Raw genomic sequence first — 19,052 nt, 5'->3', positions numbered from 1 at the left:
CGGGGCGCAGGTCCCCGCCCCCGGCTCCCAGTCCCCACCCCTGCGCCCTCGGGGGCGCCCCATCGCGGGAGGGGAGGGGGGTCCGCCGCGCCCCGGTCGCCTAGGGGCGGAGAGGTGGCGGGAACCTCCTTCCCGTTTCCGCCGCGGGCAGCGTGCCGGCCAGTGCCACCGGGAGGCGCGGTCGTCCCTCCGCCCGCGCGCCGGGGGCCGGCCCTGCCGCCTGCGCCTTTTTCTCCGCGCTCACCGCGGCGGCGCGCGGCCACTAGCCAACCGCAGGGAGCGCGGTGGCTGCAGCGCCCTGCGCTCGGAAGATGGTCCCCGCAGCCGGACAGCTCGCTCTGCTAGCGCTGGGTATGTAGGCGACACCCGGTGTCCCTGAGGTGCTCCGGGGTCCGCTTGGGAGAGGGGAAGAGAGGCGGGTGTTTGAAGTGGGTGGGAGCGGAGCGTGCGAGCCAGCCACCGGGAGTCACTGAGAACTGTGAAGCGGGGGACAGTCCTGGCAAGGTGGCCGCCCGGCGGTGAGATCCGGCTTGAACTTTACTCTGCGCGGCGTTGGCTCGCCGGTGCCCACGCCCTCCTGCCTACCTGGCTGTCGCGGAGCCGGGCTTCCCCGGAGCCGCCTGAGCGCGGATTGTCTGAGTGCGACCCTCTGGGTGGCCCTGGCTTGAGCCCCTTTCTCTTCCCCGGGGCGGGAGCCCACGTTGCGCACCCGCGCCCTCCGCCTTCGACTTCAAGCTCTCCTAGGCGTTGGGGTGGGTTTGGGGTTTTTGTGCGGATTAATTGTTCTGTTAATGAGCTTCCCTGGAAGTCAAGGTGTCCCTGTCAGAGGAGGCAGAAGTGACACCTGAGCGTGACCAGTTTCCTCGGAGTTGGTTCTTGGACATAAACGGGGGTGGGGGAGGGGACACGCGTCCCCGCGTGTCTGGGTGACGGGAGAGATTTTCCCGCGGCGAAGCTCGCAGGTGTGTGCTCCGGTGACTGGTCTGTCCTTGACATGTGTGTTTCCAAGCACGGTATCCTCTCTCATCCGTGTGGTGCAGGGTCTGTGATGTTTGATAGAGTGGACTGAAGTACCCAGGTGTCCCGGTCACTGCTGCCGCCTTGTGAATCTTTCCTGATACCTTCAGCATTTAAAACCCCAGTAAAGAGGCTGAGGCTGTAGGTCCGTGGGTAGAGTACTTACTTGCCTAGCAGGGCACCAAGCCCAGGGAAGGACCCCCAGCAACATGTAAAGCCGAACTTGGAAACGCAGCGCTTGGAAGGCAGAGGCTAGGATCATAAGTTCAATACCACTCTCAGCTACACAGTGAGTTTGAGACCAGCCTGGGCTCATGAGAATCTGGTTCTAATTATTAATTAAAGCCCCGTAAAGCAAGATGCTTGCTCCAGGGTCAATCGAGCCCAGGGGGAAGTTTGGAACTGCCCTCCCCAAAATGTGCACAGAGCTGCAGCCTGTCATAGCCAAGGTGAGGGAGGGTACATAGGTCCCCCTCACTCCTGCCCTGGAAAGGCTAGTCCAGCTCTGCGGCCCGAGGGGACACACCGAGATGCTCCTAGTTGCACCCTCACCTGAAGTGACAGTTATGGGCAGATTTCCTCACTTTTTGCAAGAACCACCTTTTGGGTATATGTTAACTTTGGTTTTCACTTCAAATACATGTATTTAAAGCTGTGGAGATGTAGGGAAGCCTGTGGGTTGTTTTCCCATCCTCTTTCCCCTCCAAATAGTATTTACTAGCTAGAACCCCGTGAGTGCTTGCCTGGTGTGGCCACGCAGTTCTAATTCGCTCCCTCATTTGGCTCACACACCCACCTGATGAAGAAGGAGCCATCCTTGTTCCCATTTTACAGAGGAAGAAAGGACAGTGCAAAGAGTCTAGGTGGACCGGCCTCATTAAAGCCCAAGGAGTGCGGGTGTGGAAGTCACCTCACCTGTGGTCAGCATACCAGTCCCATCTCTGGGGTTTGGGATGTGGCTTTGAGGAGAGATGGTGTAGAAAACTCTAGAACTCACCATTCGGTTTCTTTGTGGTTGAGCTCTAGGATGGCAAGGTTGTTTATTCAGTGAGAATGGGAGGCAGAAGTGCCTCCCAGCAGCTGTAGACAGCTGTGCGCCCCCAGCCCCTCTATCCACTCAGCATGGAGCAGCACTCACGCTGTAATTTTCTCCTTGCCTGAGTGCTCTCTATTCAGCTTGTTCTCTGCTGCCTTGAGAGGAAAAAATAATTATAAACGTAAGATTGACCAATCTATAAAAGCTGGCTTGTACTCTCCAGAATGAGTAGTTTTAAAAAATTGCATGTGGAGAGGGATTAATTTACACCAGTGAGGATTCCTTTTTATTTAATGCTCTTTAAAAGAAAAAAGAAAAAAAATCACAGCCCTTAGGTCTGTGCCTTTACTCAAACGGCTGCCTCCCACGTGTCTTTAATTTGCGGTATTTCCTCTGAAGCTCTTTTCCTCTCTGATTTTTCTTAGACAGCTCCAGGCAAATCAGCCAGTGTTTCATCGATGAACACGGTCTAGAAAACCCTAGATTGGCCTGAGAGAGACCTGGTTGTTATTGCTTCTGTAGAGGCTTAGGCTTGGATCCTGACACCCGTGTTCTGAGGGGGAGTGTGGGGAATGTGGCCCAAAGGGTAACTTTGGAAATGTAATCCAGGTTCCTGTGGTGACTGCCATCCCAAGCAAGGTTCTCCTCCTGGGCATGGCACCTCCTTTGTGTCCAGGGAACAAGAGGTTAACTTGTAGGCATTAGATAGCCTTTCTGTGCCTTGTTTTTCCTCTCCGTGAAATGGGGATAAGAGGGCTACTGGATAGACTTGATGCCTGCAGACTAATGTCTGGTATGTAGTAAGAGCTTAATTAACCTTAATGCCACCCATACCCTTGTTGTTGGTACTCAGAGCCCTAGAGAATTCTGGATGTCGTGGCAGGTTATGTGGGTTCTATGACCCACAGGTCACCACCTGAGCTTGCCTCAAGCTCCTCACCCTGTCTCTGCCAGAAAACCTACCTGAGTGATTTCTAGTCTGAGTCACCTGACAGACGACAAACTCAAGAAAGTCTAGGCATTCTTCCATTTCATTTTTCATGTCCAGCATTTGTGCCTGCTCTTTAGTACTCGACGGCCAGTTGTTTTCTCTTCTGTAAAGTGGGAATAATAAAACCAGCCCCGCCTTCCAGGTTCTTATGAAATCAGATGAGATGGTCAACAGATTTACAAACCATTAAAATAATTAGGCTGGGGATGCATCTCAGCGGTAAAGCCATTTTCCTGGCATGCCCAAAGCCCCCGTTTCCATCCCTACCACTGCAAAGGAAATAAATAAATGCTACACTGAAAATAAAATTGATTTTGTGACAGAGATGGGCTTTATAGCACAGAGACAAAGCCTCTTCTGACAGCACTTCCCATAGGTGAAGACTGACTATGGACCTCAGAGAAGGCTGTCATGGATGGGGGGAGAGAGAGGGATAGGTGACCTTGTTTTGGATTCATGCTGAGGGTTCATTAGGGGATTTCTCCATCACATGGAAATGTCATCTTTCAGGCCTCCGCTGTCTGCTTTCCCTGAGTCTTTCGGGACTCATGCCTTCCATACTGGGCAGTTAGGGTGTGAGGGAGTTACTGGGATCGCTGGGTGTGAGGCCTGGAGAGGTGTAGGTAGATGTTGGCAAGGTTGCTGACCCTATTTTCTCTGGTTTCCTCAGGACAAGGTGATTATTTTGTAAGTAATGTTTCTTGCAAAGAAGACTTTTCTTATAGGAGTAAATGATGCTTTGCGCTATTGTTACTACGGCAACACAGGACAAACAGATGACTTTTCCATTGGATGGATCTCCAAGGACCTTTGCAATATGTGTGTTTGGAATAAGGCCCTAGTCACCACACTGCCCTCCAAAGCAGGCAGGCATCAGGTCATCCTACACTAGAAACCTTTCTGGCATCTGCTACAGCAATATGCTTATGTCAGAACCCTCTGGAGGCCTGGTGAGCACAGGTGGAGGGTTTGCATGCTCAGCAAGGTCTCAAGTGTGACCTGTGTGGCTGGAAGGGAGCTTTAAGAACCCTTGCTCCTCAGACAGGTGCTGTGGGGACCTTCTGCCTTAACCAACTGCCCTGTGCCTCAAAGCCAGCCTCACAATCGTTAAGTGTGACTGACAACGCAAGAGCTGTCACGAAAACTGCCTTGGCCTGTGCTGCTGGCCAGGGCAGAGCTGGAACCTTGCTGAGAGGTCACAGTTCTGCTTTTTCTATAGTCCGTGTTACTAAACATCAGCTTACAACACTGCCATTTCACGCTTTTCGTTTTTAAATTTTTATTTATTTTTAGCGTATGAGTGTTTCGCCTATGTGTACACCTGAACACCACATGCACACAGTGCCCAAGGAGGCCACAAGGGTGTCAGATGTCTTGAGACTGGAGTTACAGAGGATTGTGTGCCACCACGTGGGTGCTGGGTATTGAACCGGTGTCCTCTGCAAGAACAGTCAGTTCTCTTCATCTCTGAGCCATTTCTCCAGCCCCATGTCACACTTTGTTGTTAATTGCAAGAATGACTTGATATATAGCTTTTTCAGATATTTCTGATCATATAATTTTAAGATATAAACTTAATTCGTATATATATGAAACATATATATATATATATACATATACATATATATATATATATATATATATATATATATATATATATATATATGTTTTGGGAGACTTTTCTACTAGCTTTTGGTTTGAGTTATATTTTTGTTAAGATTTTTAAAAGGGGTGTGTGTGTGTGTGTGTGTGTGTGTGTGTGTGTAGATTTGAGCACATGAGTGAAGTGCCCACAGAGGCCAGACTACACTATCAAATCCCCTGGAACTGGATTCACAGGTGGTTGCAAGCCACCCGTGGTGATTACCGGAAAACTCACGCTCCCGGTTAGAGCAGTGGGCTCTCTTAACTGCTCAGCCATCTCTCCAGCCCCTTGGTTAGCTTTGTAATGTCTCCTAGGGCAAATGGCAAATACGAAAATCTTTCCTAAACCCAGAAAAGCCGGAAATCTAGCTGGCAGAACCACCTCCGAGCAGCAACTCTAATGCAAGGAGTGTGCTTCTCTGACCCCCATGCTCGGGTCTAGGCACCCCTACCTCTCTCCAGGGTGGAACTCGCTATGTAGACGTGGCTGGCCTTGAACTCACAGAGTTCAAAGACATATGCCAGCATCCTGGCTAGGCCAATTCTTTTGAAGCATCATGAATGTGTTGAATTAAATACGATTTAAGAAATAAAAACTGTTACCTGGGATTAGGAAAAGCCAGAAGCTTATTGAAACCTAGCTGTGCACCATCTAATTCTGGTTTGTTTGTCTTAAGCCTGAGGAAGCAATGTTTTATTTTGTTTTTAACATGGAGTCATCTCTTAGTCTACTGAATTCTGTGATCTACTGTACCTAATGTTTTTTGGAGAGGTAGACTGAGACAGGATCTTTCTGTGTAGCCCAGGACTGCACCATCCTCCTGCCGCTGCCTCCTAGAATTACAATTGTGTGCTGCCTAAGAGGACTTCTGTTTCCCTCACTGGAGCCTTTGGCTTCTCAGGTACACGAAGATGGTAGAGACTTCCCCGGGAAGGGCTTGGACGTGGACCTCCTTTAGCTGGGGCTTGACTGCTGATTCAGTCCTCAGCATTCACCTCTCCTGCCTGGAGACAAAGGGCAGAACCTCAGCCTCGGGCTGCCCGGGATGGTGTCGGCCAGTGCCTCGCTCCTCTTCTCAACTGTTTTCAGGCTCCACGTGCCCCATCTCTGCCTCAGGAACCTGTCAGCATGACCTCACAGAGTGTCTCCCCAGGACACTCGAAACGCACCTCAGTTGCCAAACACAGGCTGGTGTTGTCAACCTCCATCCCAGACAGCTCTTTATTTGATAATCAAGGGTGGGGTGGCTGCATGCAAATTCCATGTCGCTAGTGCCCCTCTTCTGTGGGATGTTGTTTTCTTGTTGTTTTCAAAAACGGATTATGGGGCCAGTGAGATGGATCAGTAGGTAAAAGTGATGGCCTCGAAAGCTTGATGAACTGGATTCAATTCCCCAAACCCACACAAAGACGGAAGGAGAGAACTGACTTTTGAAAGTTTGGGTTTGGGTTTACATGCACACACGCATGCATTCAGTAATAATAAATAAAATATTTTTAAAATATAAAAAGTAGATTTGGAACTAGGGGGATGGCTCGGTCAGTAAGTAAAGTGCTTGTCTTATGTAGCATGAGCAGAATAAGCCTGTGACTCCAGTCTTGGTGAGGTTGAACTAGGCGGCTTCTGTGGGTTCAATGTTCAGCCACCCTCGACAAGTTGGTAAGTGCCAGACCAGTGACAGACCCTGTCTGATGGAGATATGTGGTGTCCTGGGGATAACACCTAAGGCTGCCCTCAGGCCTCCACATGCTCATTCACACACACACACACACACACACACACACACACACACACACACTCACGCACTCACACGTGTATAAAGACAAATTCTGACATATCTTCATGATGGCAAAAACCTATTTTATCCCTCTGGAATATCTGGAAAGTTAAGGGAAGTATGAGAAGTGTTTGGGTAACCACCACAACATAACTACAATTAACACTGCTTTAGAGCCCAGTGAGAGAGTGTGGGTCAGTGTTAAGATGTGTATAAATCCCAATGAGCTCATGATATTTTTATTTGTTTGAGTAGCTCAATCATAATAAACAGTTTTATATGACTCCTGGGTAATATACACTAAAGTCTAGTGGCTGAGACTCTCTCTTCTCTCTCTCTCTCTCTCTCTCTCTCTCTCTCTGTCTCTCTCTCTGTCTCTCTCTCTCTGTCTCTCTCTCTCTCTCTCTCACACACACACACACACACAAATGCATGCACGCACATATTTATACTATAACATAGCCAACTTTGAAGGGCTTTGACCTCATGGGTTAACTCCTATCACTCATTGTTAACAAAGAATCCACGTGTTTTGTGTTGGGACTATCAACTGATACAACCCTTTCTGGAAGTCACTGTGGTCATTGTGTCCAATCAAGGGACCATAACTTGAGCATGCACCCGGACCGCTTCTCCGCCTGTGCTGCAGAAATGCTGGTAAAGATGCAGGGCAGGTGAAGGAAGCTGCCTGTTGAATTGTCGTGCTTCTGGAGTTATTTAAGTAAGTGAGTTCTCCTTTTTGTCCTCACCACGGTGATTCACCGGGCAGCTCTTTGATGAGAGTTTTCATAATACACTCAAACTTGAAAGGCGAGTTCCTGAGCTGAATGTATTGTGCAGTGCTTTGGTTTAAAATAGCCTTTTTAATAAGCTTTGCAGTAGTAAGGATTGGACCCAGAGCCTCGTGCATACATCCTCAGGCACTCGTTAACTTTTTTTTATAACAATCATATATTAAATTTATTAAACTTATAATGTCTAAAATCTAGAAAGTCAGAGCTAGAGAGATAACTCAGTGGTTAAGAGCATTTGCTGTTCTTACAGAGGACCTGAGTTCAGTTCCCAGCACCCACATCAAGCAACTCACAGCCACCTATAACTCCAGCTCCTACAGACCCAATTCAAGGGGCTCCGACATCCTTTTCTGGCCTCTGTACACATAACCCACACAGAAATACACACATATGCATAAACCAGTAAGAATCAGAGTCAAGAAACTCACCATCCAACAGACACATTTATACAGAAATGCTGGGTGCGTCTTTGACTATTTGAGATAAATTCCCAGGAATCGGCCTTGTTTCCACTGCATTCCCAGATGCCCACTTTCCTCAGCTTTCTAGAACACTGCAGATTAGATCTAATATTTGACAAGTTTGTTGGGGAAGAAGATCTTGGCCGAGATCTCAGATCTGCCATTTAAGAGGGTAAGTTCATGCCTTCAACACCGGCCGCTTGTTGCCTCAGTATCTCCATCTTCTCATGTTTTAATTGTCTTTGAATTGATCCATCATTCTTTTCACGGGGCTCTAGGAGAAAGGATTTCACCCCACAAGCCTTTACCAGCCACATTTTGCAGCACGCTCCTCCATCATTTATCCCTTACTGTTCTGATTAGGGCATCTTTATGAACCTACAGTCTTAGTTTTCCCTGTGATGCTTGGGTTGAATGTTTAGAAGGAAAAAAAAAAACCTTCCTGAAGTCTAAGATAACACAACTATTTTCTTACTTTTCCCTTTCAGTTCTGTAGTAGAGTCATACATTTGGTTGAAGTATTTGAACAGAACTTATTCTATGTAGGGTGTAGGGTGTGAGCGTGTGACTCATCTTCCATTTGTTTGTTTGTTTATTTGTTTGTTTTTGAGATATAGTCTCATGTAGCCCAGGCTAGCCTCAAACTTGATATGCAGCCAAGGATAACCTTAAACTCCCAATCCTCTCGCCTCCACCTCCCAAGTGCTTGGGGTTACTACTGTCCATCACCACACCTGACTTTATATATAATCTTGGTTTCCCCTTTGTACCAGAATCCACCTTGAAAGATCATGATTTAAATCATTTGCTAAATGCTTTCAAGCACATGCATCAAACTGAAACCTCAGTTTGACTCCGTAACTTTGCATTCTTGCCCTAACTGCAAACTCCTTAGTCTATTTACCAGTATGTCTTCTGACAGGGCCCGAGGTCGGCCCTGAGGAAGACAAGCCCTATCCTCCCATCCCTGTGTTACAGCTGCGAGGCGTTTCCCTGGTGTCTCCTTTGACACACAAGGGCTTTTGTTCCCTTCGTATTTGTGTTTTAACGGACTTTGCCAACTCTAAGATGCCTTCAGTTGATTCCTTTAGAGTTTCAAGTAGATGATACTGTATTCTTGAATAATACCTTTCAGCATTCTTATCTGTTGTTTCGATCTTCTTTTTAATACACGGTGCCAAGTAGAATTTTAAGAACGGCATTTAAAAATTTTAGTTACATTTATTTAATTAGTTTATTTATGCTCACCTGACGGATGTGAATGTGGAGGTCAGTTCTCTCCAACGTGTGGATCCCAGGCATCCAGGTATTCAGGTATTCAGGCTCGGTGGCAAGTATCTTTATCCCCTGAGCCATCTCTCTGACCCTAAAAAGCAGCATCTTTTTTTTTTTTAAAGCAGTAGATATTCTTGGGTATACTTTTCATGGGTTTACTAATAGTATTTATGCATATAACAGTTAAGTATGGGAATTAGTTTTATATACCTTTATGTGTACGTATAAAATACACTTTTTATAACTCACTAAGATTCAGCATTTTTTGTCTTGGTTTCCAAAGCAAGAGGAGATCATTTGAGGTGAAGTTCAAGTGCTGTTAGGACACTTGACTTAATTATGCGAAAGCAATCTTTCAAATATTGAAATAAACATTACTATCAGTATGACATTATTCTCTGTAAATATCGCTAGGTTTGGTCCACTGTGAAGCATCTGTGCATAGCTTCATTTTTTAAAGATTTGTTTGCATTTTTATTTGTATGTGTATGTTTGTGTATGCCATATGTGTATGTTTGTGTATGCCAGAGACCAGAAGAGGGCGTCAGATAACCTGACCCTGGAGTTATAGGTGGTTGTGAGCTGCCATGTGGTTGCTGGCAAGTGAACTCAGGTCCTCTGCAAGAGCAGCCAGTGCTCTTAACTGCTGAGCCGGCTCTCTAGCCTCACCACCTGCTCCTTGTTTCTTTTCTTAGGTTTTGGCATTTTTGAGTGAACTTTATAAAACAACTTTTTGAAGATTCCATGTTTTTATGTTGAAGGTTGAAATAATGTAGAGAGTGACAATGTCCTGAAAGAGTGAAGTAAATGGGAGATGTGGCTCTGGGCCTTTTTTAGTGATTGGTTCCAGGTTCCTATTTATGGGAGTTAGAATAAGAACGGCCACCATAGGCTCATATATTTGAATACTTAGTCACCAGGGAGTTGAACTGTATGAGAAGGACTACAAGGATCAGAGGGTGCAGCCTTGTTGGAGGAAATGCATTAGTGTGTGTGGAGGGGGCTTTGAAGTTTCAAAAGCCCATGCCTGGCCCAGTCCCTCCCCTCCCTCCCCCTCCCCCTCCCTCTCTCTTCCCTTTCCTTCACCCTCACTCCCCCTTCCCCTCCCTCTCCCATCCCATTCCCCTCACCTGTGGGACAGGAAGCAGGCTCTCAGCTACTGACCCAACACCATGAGTGTCACATCTTCCCCCCATGAAGACAAAGGACTCTCTGACACTGTAAGCAAATGTCACCCCAATTAAATGCTTTCTTTTAGAAGAGTGGCCTTGGTCATGATGTCTCTCCACAGCTACAGAACAGTGATGAAGACACTATTTCTTAAGCCCAGTTTTGATAATTATGACTTTTGCTTAGAATCTATTCAACTCAGGTTTTTAAAACTTTAGGACAGATTTACAAATAGTCTTTTATTTTAAACGTTTCCCTTAGAAACTGTCCTTAAACAGAGTGAAATAAGGTGAGCACCAGGGCTCCCAAATAAAACAGATTTTAAAATTTGTTTCTCTTGATGACATTGGGAGAGGAATTTCTTTTAAATCGTTAAATAAAACTCCAGGGGAATTTCATAGTTGATGCTGTCCCCATCAGTCCAGGTGAACAATTTTGTTTGTAGAAAGTACTTGGAGCTGCTGTCAGAACTCTGCCTCTGATTTGGAGGGTGCCTGGCATGACAATTTCCAGCAGAGATTGACACATAGCATCCAGAGGCTTCTTGAAGCCTCTGTGTCAGAGGTGAGAGGTCACCTTTGGTGTCATTTCTTAGGTACCATCTTACCTTCTTTTTAAGTTCTTTTTTTTCAGATTTTATTTTTATTTTTTGTGTATGAGTGTGTACCTAACTGAATGTATGTGCACCACATGTGTGCAATGCCTGCCAAGGCCAGAAGGGGGCATCATGTTCCCCTGGAACTGGATTTATAGATAGTTATGAGCTGTCATTTTGGTGCTGGGAACTGAACCTGGGTCCTCTGGAAGAAAAGGAATGCTCTTAATTACTGAGCCATCTCTCTAGCCCTCACCTTATATTTTGAGACAGGATCTTTCTCACTGTCCTGATGCTCACTGATTACGCTGGACTGGCTAGCCAGTAAGCTCCAGAGATCCTCCTGCCTCTACCTCTCCATCACTGGAATTACGAGTGTGCATTACCATGCCTGGCTGTTTTTCAGTGGGTGTTCTGGGTTGAACTCCATGCTTGCAAGGCAGGCACTTTGCCAACTAAGCCATCTTCTCAGTCCCGCCTTAAGCTCTGAAAATCTTGGTGCCCTCTCTGAATGCTGCTGTGTCTATTAGACGCCATTATTCCACAGCCAGGGCTGGGGGGTGGAGTTATTGGTTGGTTGGTTGGTTGTCTAATATCTTTTACTTTTCTGATCAGTGCTTCCAGACACAAACATTAGGTTCTTGAAGCAAGAGCCTGTCTTCAGTTTGGGTTCTTTGGGGCCTTTAATCCAAGTCTGAATGAGGTCAATCAGCAGTTCTCTGGGCACCAAGAGGGTAGCTGTGTCTTCACCAGCCATTAGTCATCATGCCCAAGCTAAAGCATTTTCCGTTTCATTACTGTGCCTCTGAGAGCTCCCAAGGATTAACCAGCTAAAGGAACTCATAGTGACACAGGACCTGCCATCGCTGATGAATGAGGGGTTGGCAGAGGTACACCGCTCCCTTCCCACTGCTGGGCATTGGCAACCGACGGGGACCATACAGAGCTAGGGGACTTTCATTGGGTTTAGAAAGAGCTTTAATCCCAGTCTCCCCCCACCCCCACAGCAGTGACAGCAGAAATGGCCCACTGACTTGCTACCAGGCTTGGCTGGAAGCTTTGGGTTTGAACCCTTCCTGCTGGCGATGGTTTCTGACCTACTGGCCTTGCACTGGGGAAGGTGTCCTTGGGACTGTGTGTGAGCCCTGCTCACTCCTTTAGCAGATCTAAACAATGACAGATGGTTTTTGGCACATTGCAGACTTGGGTGTTATAATTAAGGTTTAAGGGGATGAGTCATGGGTCCCTACACTGGGGTGAAAGCCGGCCTGGAGCCTGAGCATTTTTCAAGGATGTGAGGTCAACTCATAGATCCTACAGATGGAGACTCCTGGATTTGGACTCTCTCTCAGCCTCGACCTCCACTTCCATGCCCTCTAAAGGAAATGCACATACACCCCTGGTGCTCTCTACGGTGCAGGCCACTTCCGATCTGTGGTACTCATGTCCCGTGACTGTCACCTCCCAGGTGGACTGGCCAGGACCTGTCCTCTGCCGTTCTCATTAAGTCCTGCTGAGTCTTTTTCCAAAAGGAAACAGAAACAGGAATCCACAAACAAGGGAATCTAAAAACACCTCAGCATGACTCTCCAGAGAGAGACGCCCAGCTTACTGTGCTTTACTGCATGCCCGTCTTCTGGACATGAAAGAGATATTTGTAACTTCATTTGTTTTCCATCAAAAATGGCATCTGGGAGATTCTATTTTAAAATCTGTCACTCACAAGGCACACAGGCAATCCTGCTGCAGATGTATAAATACATCTATATGTCCATTTGATGGCTATCAGGTATTCTGTCACACCCATCATTTAATTATCTGCCCCTTATTGATGGACATGGGGTTGTTTTTGTTGTTGTTGTTGTTGTTTTGAAGTTTTTAAACATGCAGACCTGAAAGTTCTTGCAGTTAAGTTGTGAGCCATCCAAGATGGGCACTGGGAGCCCAACACAGGTCCTCCGCAGGAGCAGCAGAAGGTTTTTAACTGCTCAGCCATCTCTCTGACCCCCAGGATTCACACTTTTTCCGCTTAATATGATTTGACAACCTGGCTTCCTGAAAAGCTGAACAAATTTACTTTTCTGTCACCTGTGTGTGAAGGCCTGCTTCTCAGCAAACTTGTCTGTGGTGAGTACCATCATTTTCTAAATGAGTGAAATGTTAGCCAATTGTTTTCATTCATCTGTCACTGGATTTTAGTGTGGTTGAGTTGATTCTCTTGTGTCCACGAGGGTGTCGGTTAGTTATTTTCTTGCTGACCTGTAGACAGTTTTCTAAACCATGTTTTAAGTGTTTTTGCTGTCTTTTTGACTCATGTGCCGTATTTAGTCTAATGGACATGTGGCTTCATTTTGTTTTGTTTTATGGGGGCTTGGAATCTGCTCATAATTTCTGGGTGCTTCTGCTTTGGTGAAGCTTAGGGCTGGGGGTACAAAAGGGTTTTTTATGACTTTCGTGTGTCATTTTCTCTTGGACTTTTATGACGCTCATCTTAATTCTTTTGGAGAATGTGTTTGGATTTGAGGTCAAAGTCTAATTTTTTTTTCCCCATTTTTGTCAACTACTGTCTCAGCTGCTCTTCGGTTGCTGGATAATTTCTTCTGCATTTATTGGTTTCAAATTCCACTTTGCCGATTCACTCGTAGGAGGCTTGGGTCTGTCTGTGGTGTTTGCTCTGTCCCACAAGCCTGAGAATTGGGGCTATAATGCACCACCCTTGTAAGGACTACAGTGTATGATTGCTCCTGGGAACCAGGACAGGACTAAGAACCAGAAGGTCACAGTGTGTCACGGAAGATACCCTTCCTTTCTCACTCTGGTGATGAGTTCTGTCTCCTGATCCCTTAGTGGTGTTGGAGAGCTGCTTCCAGACTTTTCTTCCTGGAGAGAGGAGGATCCCTCCACCCTGTTATTAGCTAGAGTCTGGTGGACATTGGATCTCATCTCTCTGAAAGACTCAAGAAGCCCGGTCACATACCTGATAGTCTTTCTCAACTTTGGCCTTTCTGGGAAGCCATGTGGCAGGCCTGCCATCCTCCAGGGGACATTCTGGAGAACTGAGACTGTCTTCCTTCTCACCACCCCGGGGGCCTTCCCCCCCCCGGCCCCCAGCTGAAAACATGTGGTGTCTTCCCTGGCATACTTGGAAGCCCGGCCCCAACCTGGTACATCTTGCTGGAACATGGATAAATTGGGCATTCAAAGGGAACTTAAGTGGCTTACATCATGACACTGTTTTCTACATTAAAACCATCTTAGGCAGAATGAATAAATAAAATAAGATAAAATTAAAATAAATTTTAAAATGATTAAAAACAAAAAACTCAAATAGTGAATGAAAAGCAAGACTGAAAATACTAGGTTTTCAGAGTTTTCACTTATTTGAGGTTAAAACAAGACTTTAGAATTGTCATCTCCCTGCCTAGCCAGGTTAGTTACAGGACTCAGGGGAACAGACACAGCCCCAACTCTTTGCAATGTGGGGAGTGTTGGTGGAAATTTAGGAGACATCTCATCCTACATGAATGACTAATTTTCAGAAACTTAGAGGGAAACACTAGCCAAAACAAGGTCATAATGTTTCTGTTCATTTGGAATTTCCTCTCTCTCTCTCTCTCTCTCTCTCTCTCTCTCTCTCTCTCTCTCTCTCTCTCTGAGATGAAAGCCTGGAGCGCAGCTTTACATCTTCCCTTGTGGGGTCTTCAATCAGCACTACGATTTTCCCTCTGAGTACTGCATTTGCTGCATCCTACAAACTTCACTGAGCCACATTTTCATTTGCTTCAAAGTATGCTTGGCTCCTCTCAATAATCTTTCTTTGACCCATGCTTTGTTTAGGAATGTGTTGTTCAATCTCCAAGAATTTGGAGATTTCCAGCTATTTAAAATGTTTTTATCATTTTAATTATGTATACATGGGAGGTGCACATGAGTGCTATGCCCACAGAGGCTAGAGGCGTAGGATCCCCTGGGGCTGGAGTTACAGGCGCTGGGAGCTGAACTCAGGCCCTCCCCAAGAGCAGCAAGCACTCTTAACCACTGAGTCATCTCTCCAGCCCCTAACCTCAACAGCTCTGTTTCTGCTGTTGATTTCTAGTTCCACCAGGTTGTGTTCTAAAAGCACACACTTATTTCCATTCCTTTCCATTGGTTGTACTGAATGTCTCAGAATGTGGTCCATCTTAATGGATGTTCCATGTAAGCTTGGAAAGCACTCTGTGTAAACTTGTGTATTTGGTGGTTGTTTTCGGCATCATCTATAGATGCTCATTATATCACTTGATGGATGGTAACTTTTTTTTTTAGACAAAGTCTCATGTAGCCCATGCTAGCACTGAATTTGTTATGTAGCTGAGGATGGGCTTGAACTTCTGATCCTCCTGACTCCATCCCCCCCCCCCCAATGCTGAGATTACAGCAAGCACCTCCATAGCAGGTTTATTCGGAGCTGGGAACAAAACCAAGGATCCATTCGTGTTAGGCAAGGACTCTGTCAACAGAGCTACATCTCCAGCTGACGATCTCCAACTGATGATATTCTCTTTTAGATCAACACCGTCTTTGCCGGTTTCTAGTCTAGAATTTTGGACATGTCCAACCTCCACAGCAGCTTCTACTTCCCCTTCCAGCCTATGAATTTTTACTACGTGGATTCTGACACTGCTGTTAGGGGCACAGCAATATTAGGGGCTGTGTGACTTTATCCTTCAAATGACTGGGGGGCTGTTTTAGGGGCTGTCAGCGCTGAGTCCTGCCCATGATGCACTTCTGCACGGTCACCTGTGGGTGGGAATTCCAGCGAGTTGAATTCCCTCCTCTATTATATTTTTATGTTTATTGTGGAGAAAGAAAAAAAAAGAACAAAAGGCTTTATTCCAACTTCCTGGACTAAGGCTCTATTCAGGTTAAGGTAGTGGGATAACGGACCAGTTCTGCATCGGTGAACCACTTGAAAGCTGAGAGACGCACCCTTAGGAAAACAACATCAACTGGTTATGTAATGTGAGCTTGGCTTCCTGTGAACGGCCTCTTTCCCATAGTGTGTAACGGGGGGAAAATAAACAAAACAGCCCTTTCAACTAAATTAGCTTTTCTGGCCTTGAGATTAAAGGGAGGCCACGGGCTCTCACGGCTCCCACCCCAGGTAGGATTCATCTACGCGATCAAGCAGCCTTTGGGATTTTTGTGGCCCAACTCTATTGTGCCATTGGGTACTTAATTTACCCAACACAGCTATTTCATCCACGATGTGTTATAGAGCCAAAGGGGAGTAAGGAACACACAGCCAGCCAGCAGTGGAGTAAGGGCAGCATCTCTTCAGGCTATCAAGGATTATCACTGCAGTCGGCATGTCACCATGTGTTGGGCTGGGCTTGATGACGTTGCAAAAGGAACCATGACCTAGCCCTGGCCCCCAGCCATGAAACTTCTTGCAGAATGTGACCTAAGTGGACCCGGGGGCTTTTACAAAAGGGCGTAAGGTATAGAGTGGACCTGGGGCTCAGAAGAGTGTTGCAAGAGTACTAAGGAGACCACACCCTGCCCTTAGAAGTCCTCGGAGTGCGTTAGCTGTCGTACAGAACCCTCTGACCCCACCTAACAGTTCTGTGAGACATGGTGAGAATCCCAGCTTCGTAGATGGGGAAACTGAGTCACAAAAATATTAGGTAACTTGCCCAAACTCCTGCAACCAGCAAGTGACCGAACCAGGATTTGGAACAAGGACCCTTGTCTGCTGCCCTGCCCCTCATAGCTGCTGCTGGTTCCCTGCGTCAAGTCACAGAGGGCCATGCAGGCTGAGGGCTGGGTGCTGGGCACTGAAGGCTGTGGGGGCTGGGGGCTGCCATGGAGGGCTGTGGGAATCTAGCCCCAGGTCATATGTGAGGGGCCACTGTTTGGCTGACCTTGGTCTGTGTTGTCCATTCCCTGCTTTTGTACCCAGTCAGGGTAACCTCCCTTGCAGGTCACCATACTTGCTGCAAAGGACAGCTGCCACTGCCCGAGGCCGGAGAATAGTATAAACAAGCAATCAGAAGCTTTCTCCTTCTGTCAGGAGCTCAGGCTCAGATGGCACATGCTCACCTGGGGTACCAGCTGAAGGGTGTCTTGTGCCCAGGAACTTAGACTGGATTTGTTAGTGGGATCCCGTTTGCAGCTCAACCCTGAATTTTTCAAAAGGTGTTTGTTTGAAAGGATGTTCTCTTCCATTGGCATATCCAATCTGTCCCCCATGGATGACAGCAGAATTCACAGGGTGTGACCTGCCAGCCTGGTGCTGCGGGCTCGGCCTCCCCTCTCCTCCCCCATCCCCTACTGTAGTCAGTGCTTCCTCAGATCACAGTGGAAGCCAGGAGCAGCTTTAACACCTTCCCATGAACACGTCTTCACAGCTCCTCACAGGCCAACTAAAGATAGAACCTGTATTAGCGGGTTTGCTAATAGCTGCCTTCCTTCAGACTCCTCACCCCCAACCCCGGCGACGCCATGCACCCCAAAAAAGCACAGGCACTGCTGTTGACTTGAGCAGCAGATGAGAACAAAGGAACATTTGCTGCTCACGCCCACACAGGACCTAGTCCAGCTGGTGGCTTTTTTGTTTTTGGGGGTGTTTTTTGACAGGCGTTGTGTATCAGAATAGACAGACACCGTAGTATCTGATTCAGGTCAGGGTCCCGTGTAGGCATTCTACAAATGTTTGTTAAAAGTGTTTAGGGTTTTTGTTTTTGTCTTTGCCGTTTTCTTTTGAGCACACATTGGCAAATGATTGATTATACACAAACCCACTGGTGGGATGGACCTCTTCACAATAAGCAAGTGTCTGAAAACAACTAAGAGATTTTTAAAAATCTGAATCTTGGGACAGGAGAGATGGCTCAGCAGCTAAGAGCACATACTGATGTTCAGATTTCTAGGCACCCACATCAGGTTGCTTATAATGGCCTTAACCCCAGTTCCAGGGGATCTGACACCCTCTTCTGGCTTCTACAGGCAGTGCACTCATGTGCACATACCCATACACACACACACACACACAGAGAGAGAGAGAGAGAGAGAGAGAGAGAGAGAGAGAGAGAGAGAGATTAGAAATAATAAAAATAAATCATTTTTCTTAAAGTATTGATCTTTGGACCTAGTAATCCATTCATTTCTGGACATTTAACCATAGACAAATATTAGGACTTGTCAGTAATGATGCTCATACATGCACTTGGGGGACACACATACACATTGTCTTAGGGTTTCTATTGCTTCAACCAAACACTGTGACCAAAGAACAAGTTGGAGAGAAAAGGGCTTCTTTGACTTATGCTTCCACATCACTGTTCATCACTGAAGGGAGTCAGGACAGGAACTCAAGCACGGCAGGAACCTGGAGGCTGGAGCTGATGCAGAGACCATGGAGGAGTGCTGCTGACTGGCTTCTTCCTCATGGCTTGCTCAGCCTGCTTTCTCATAGAACCCAGGACCCAGGGGTAGCCTCACCCACAATAGGCTGGGCCCTCCCCATTGATCACTACTTGAGAAAATGCCTTACAGCTGGATCTCATGGAGGCATTTCCTCAACCGAGTCTCCTGCTTCTCTGATGACTCTAGCTTATGTCAGGTTGACACAAAACTGGCCAGTACACACATTAAATAAATACATAAATCCTTAAGATTCTAGTACTGTACATGCTTGTTGCCCTAGCACTGAGGAGGCTGAGAAAGGAGCATTATCAGTTTAAGGGTAACCTGGGCTACATAGTAAGACCTTCCATCTCACAAAGAAAAGGTCTGTATAGTATATAAAGGACCTTATCAACGTCATTTTCCAGAACAATCTCTCTTTAAGTTATACACTTAGTTAAGGTAGGCTGTGTCTACTGCAGAGGAAGGAAGAAGTTGGCTTACTGGTGACTGTGGGCAGAGTCTACCCTACTGGCCCAGCCTGAGCACACAGACAGTAGTTCCTTCTAAAATGTTGCTGTACCAGAGCAGGGGTCTCCCCTGACCTCTCCATCTCTGCGGGTTTGTCCCATGACCCTGCCAACACCCATGGTCTTCATTTGGATCTATGTATTTCTCTGTGACCTACACCCTGTCACTTGTCCCTGGCCCGACTGGTACATCTTCCTGGAGGGAGGTTTGACTTTTGGGAATAGAACAGCTCCCGTTAGTGAAAGACTTTCATTATTTTTTATGGTTACTCTTGAGCCCAAAAAGCACAGGGCTGGTAACTACTAAGAGGGAGAGAAGGCCTGGTGAGACAGGGCTCGCTTTCCACTGTGATGCTTAAAGATCAAGAACACGGC

General features: G+C 46.7%; 1 protein-coding gene across 2 annotated transcripts in view; it reads left to right on the top strand.

Annotated features, from left to right (window-relative positions):
- The first annotated feature begins 221 nt into the window (after positions 1 to 221).
- Positions 222 to 19,052, top strand: part of Tgfa (transforming growth factor alpha) — an 85,774-nt gene continuing 66,943 nt past the window's right edge. For both annotated transcript variants that reach the window (XM_028854033.2, XM_028854026.2), the window contains exon 1: positions 222 to 351. In XM_028854033.2, the coding sequence (XP_028709866.1) occupies positions 312 to 351 (40 nt within the window). In that variant the 5' untranslated portion in view covers positions 222 to 311. The remainder of the gene's footprint in view (positions 352 to 19,052) is intronic.

Source organism: Peromyscus leucopus, chromosome 3, assembly GCF_004664715.2.
Source record: "Peromyscus leucopus breed LL Stock chromosome 3, UCI_PerLeu_2.1, whole genome shotgun sequence".
Lineage (NCBI taxonomy): Eukaryota > Metazoa > Chordata > Mammalia > Rodentia > Cricetidae > Peromyscus > Peromyscus leucopus.
The sequence above is the reverse complement of the archived record's forward strand: the minus strand, read 5'-3'. Positions and strand labels throughout refer to the sequence as shown.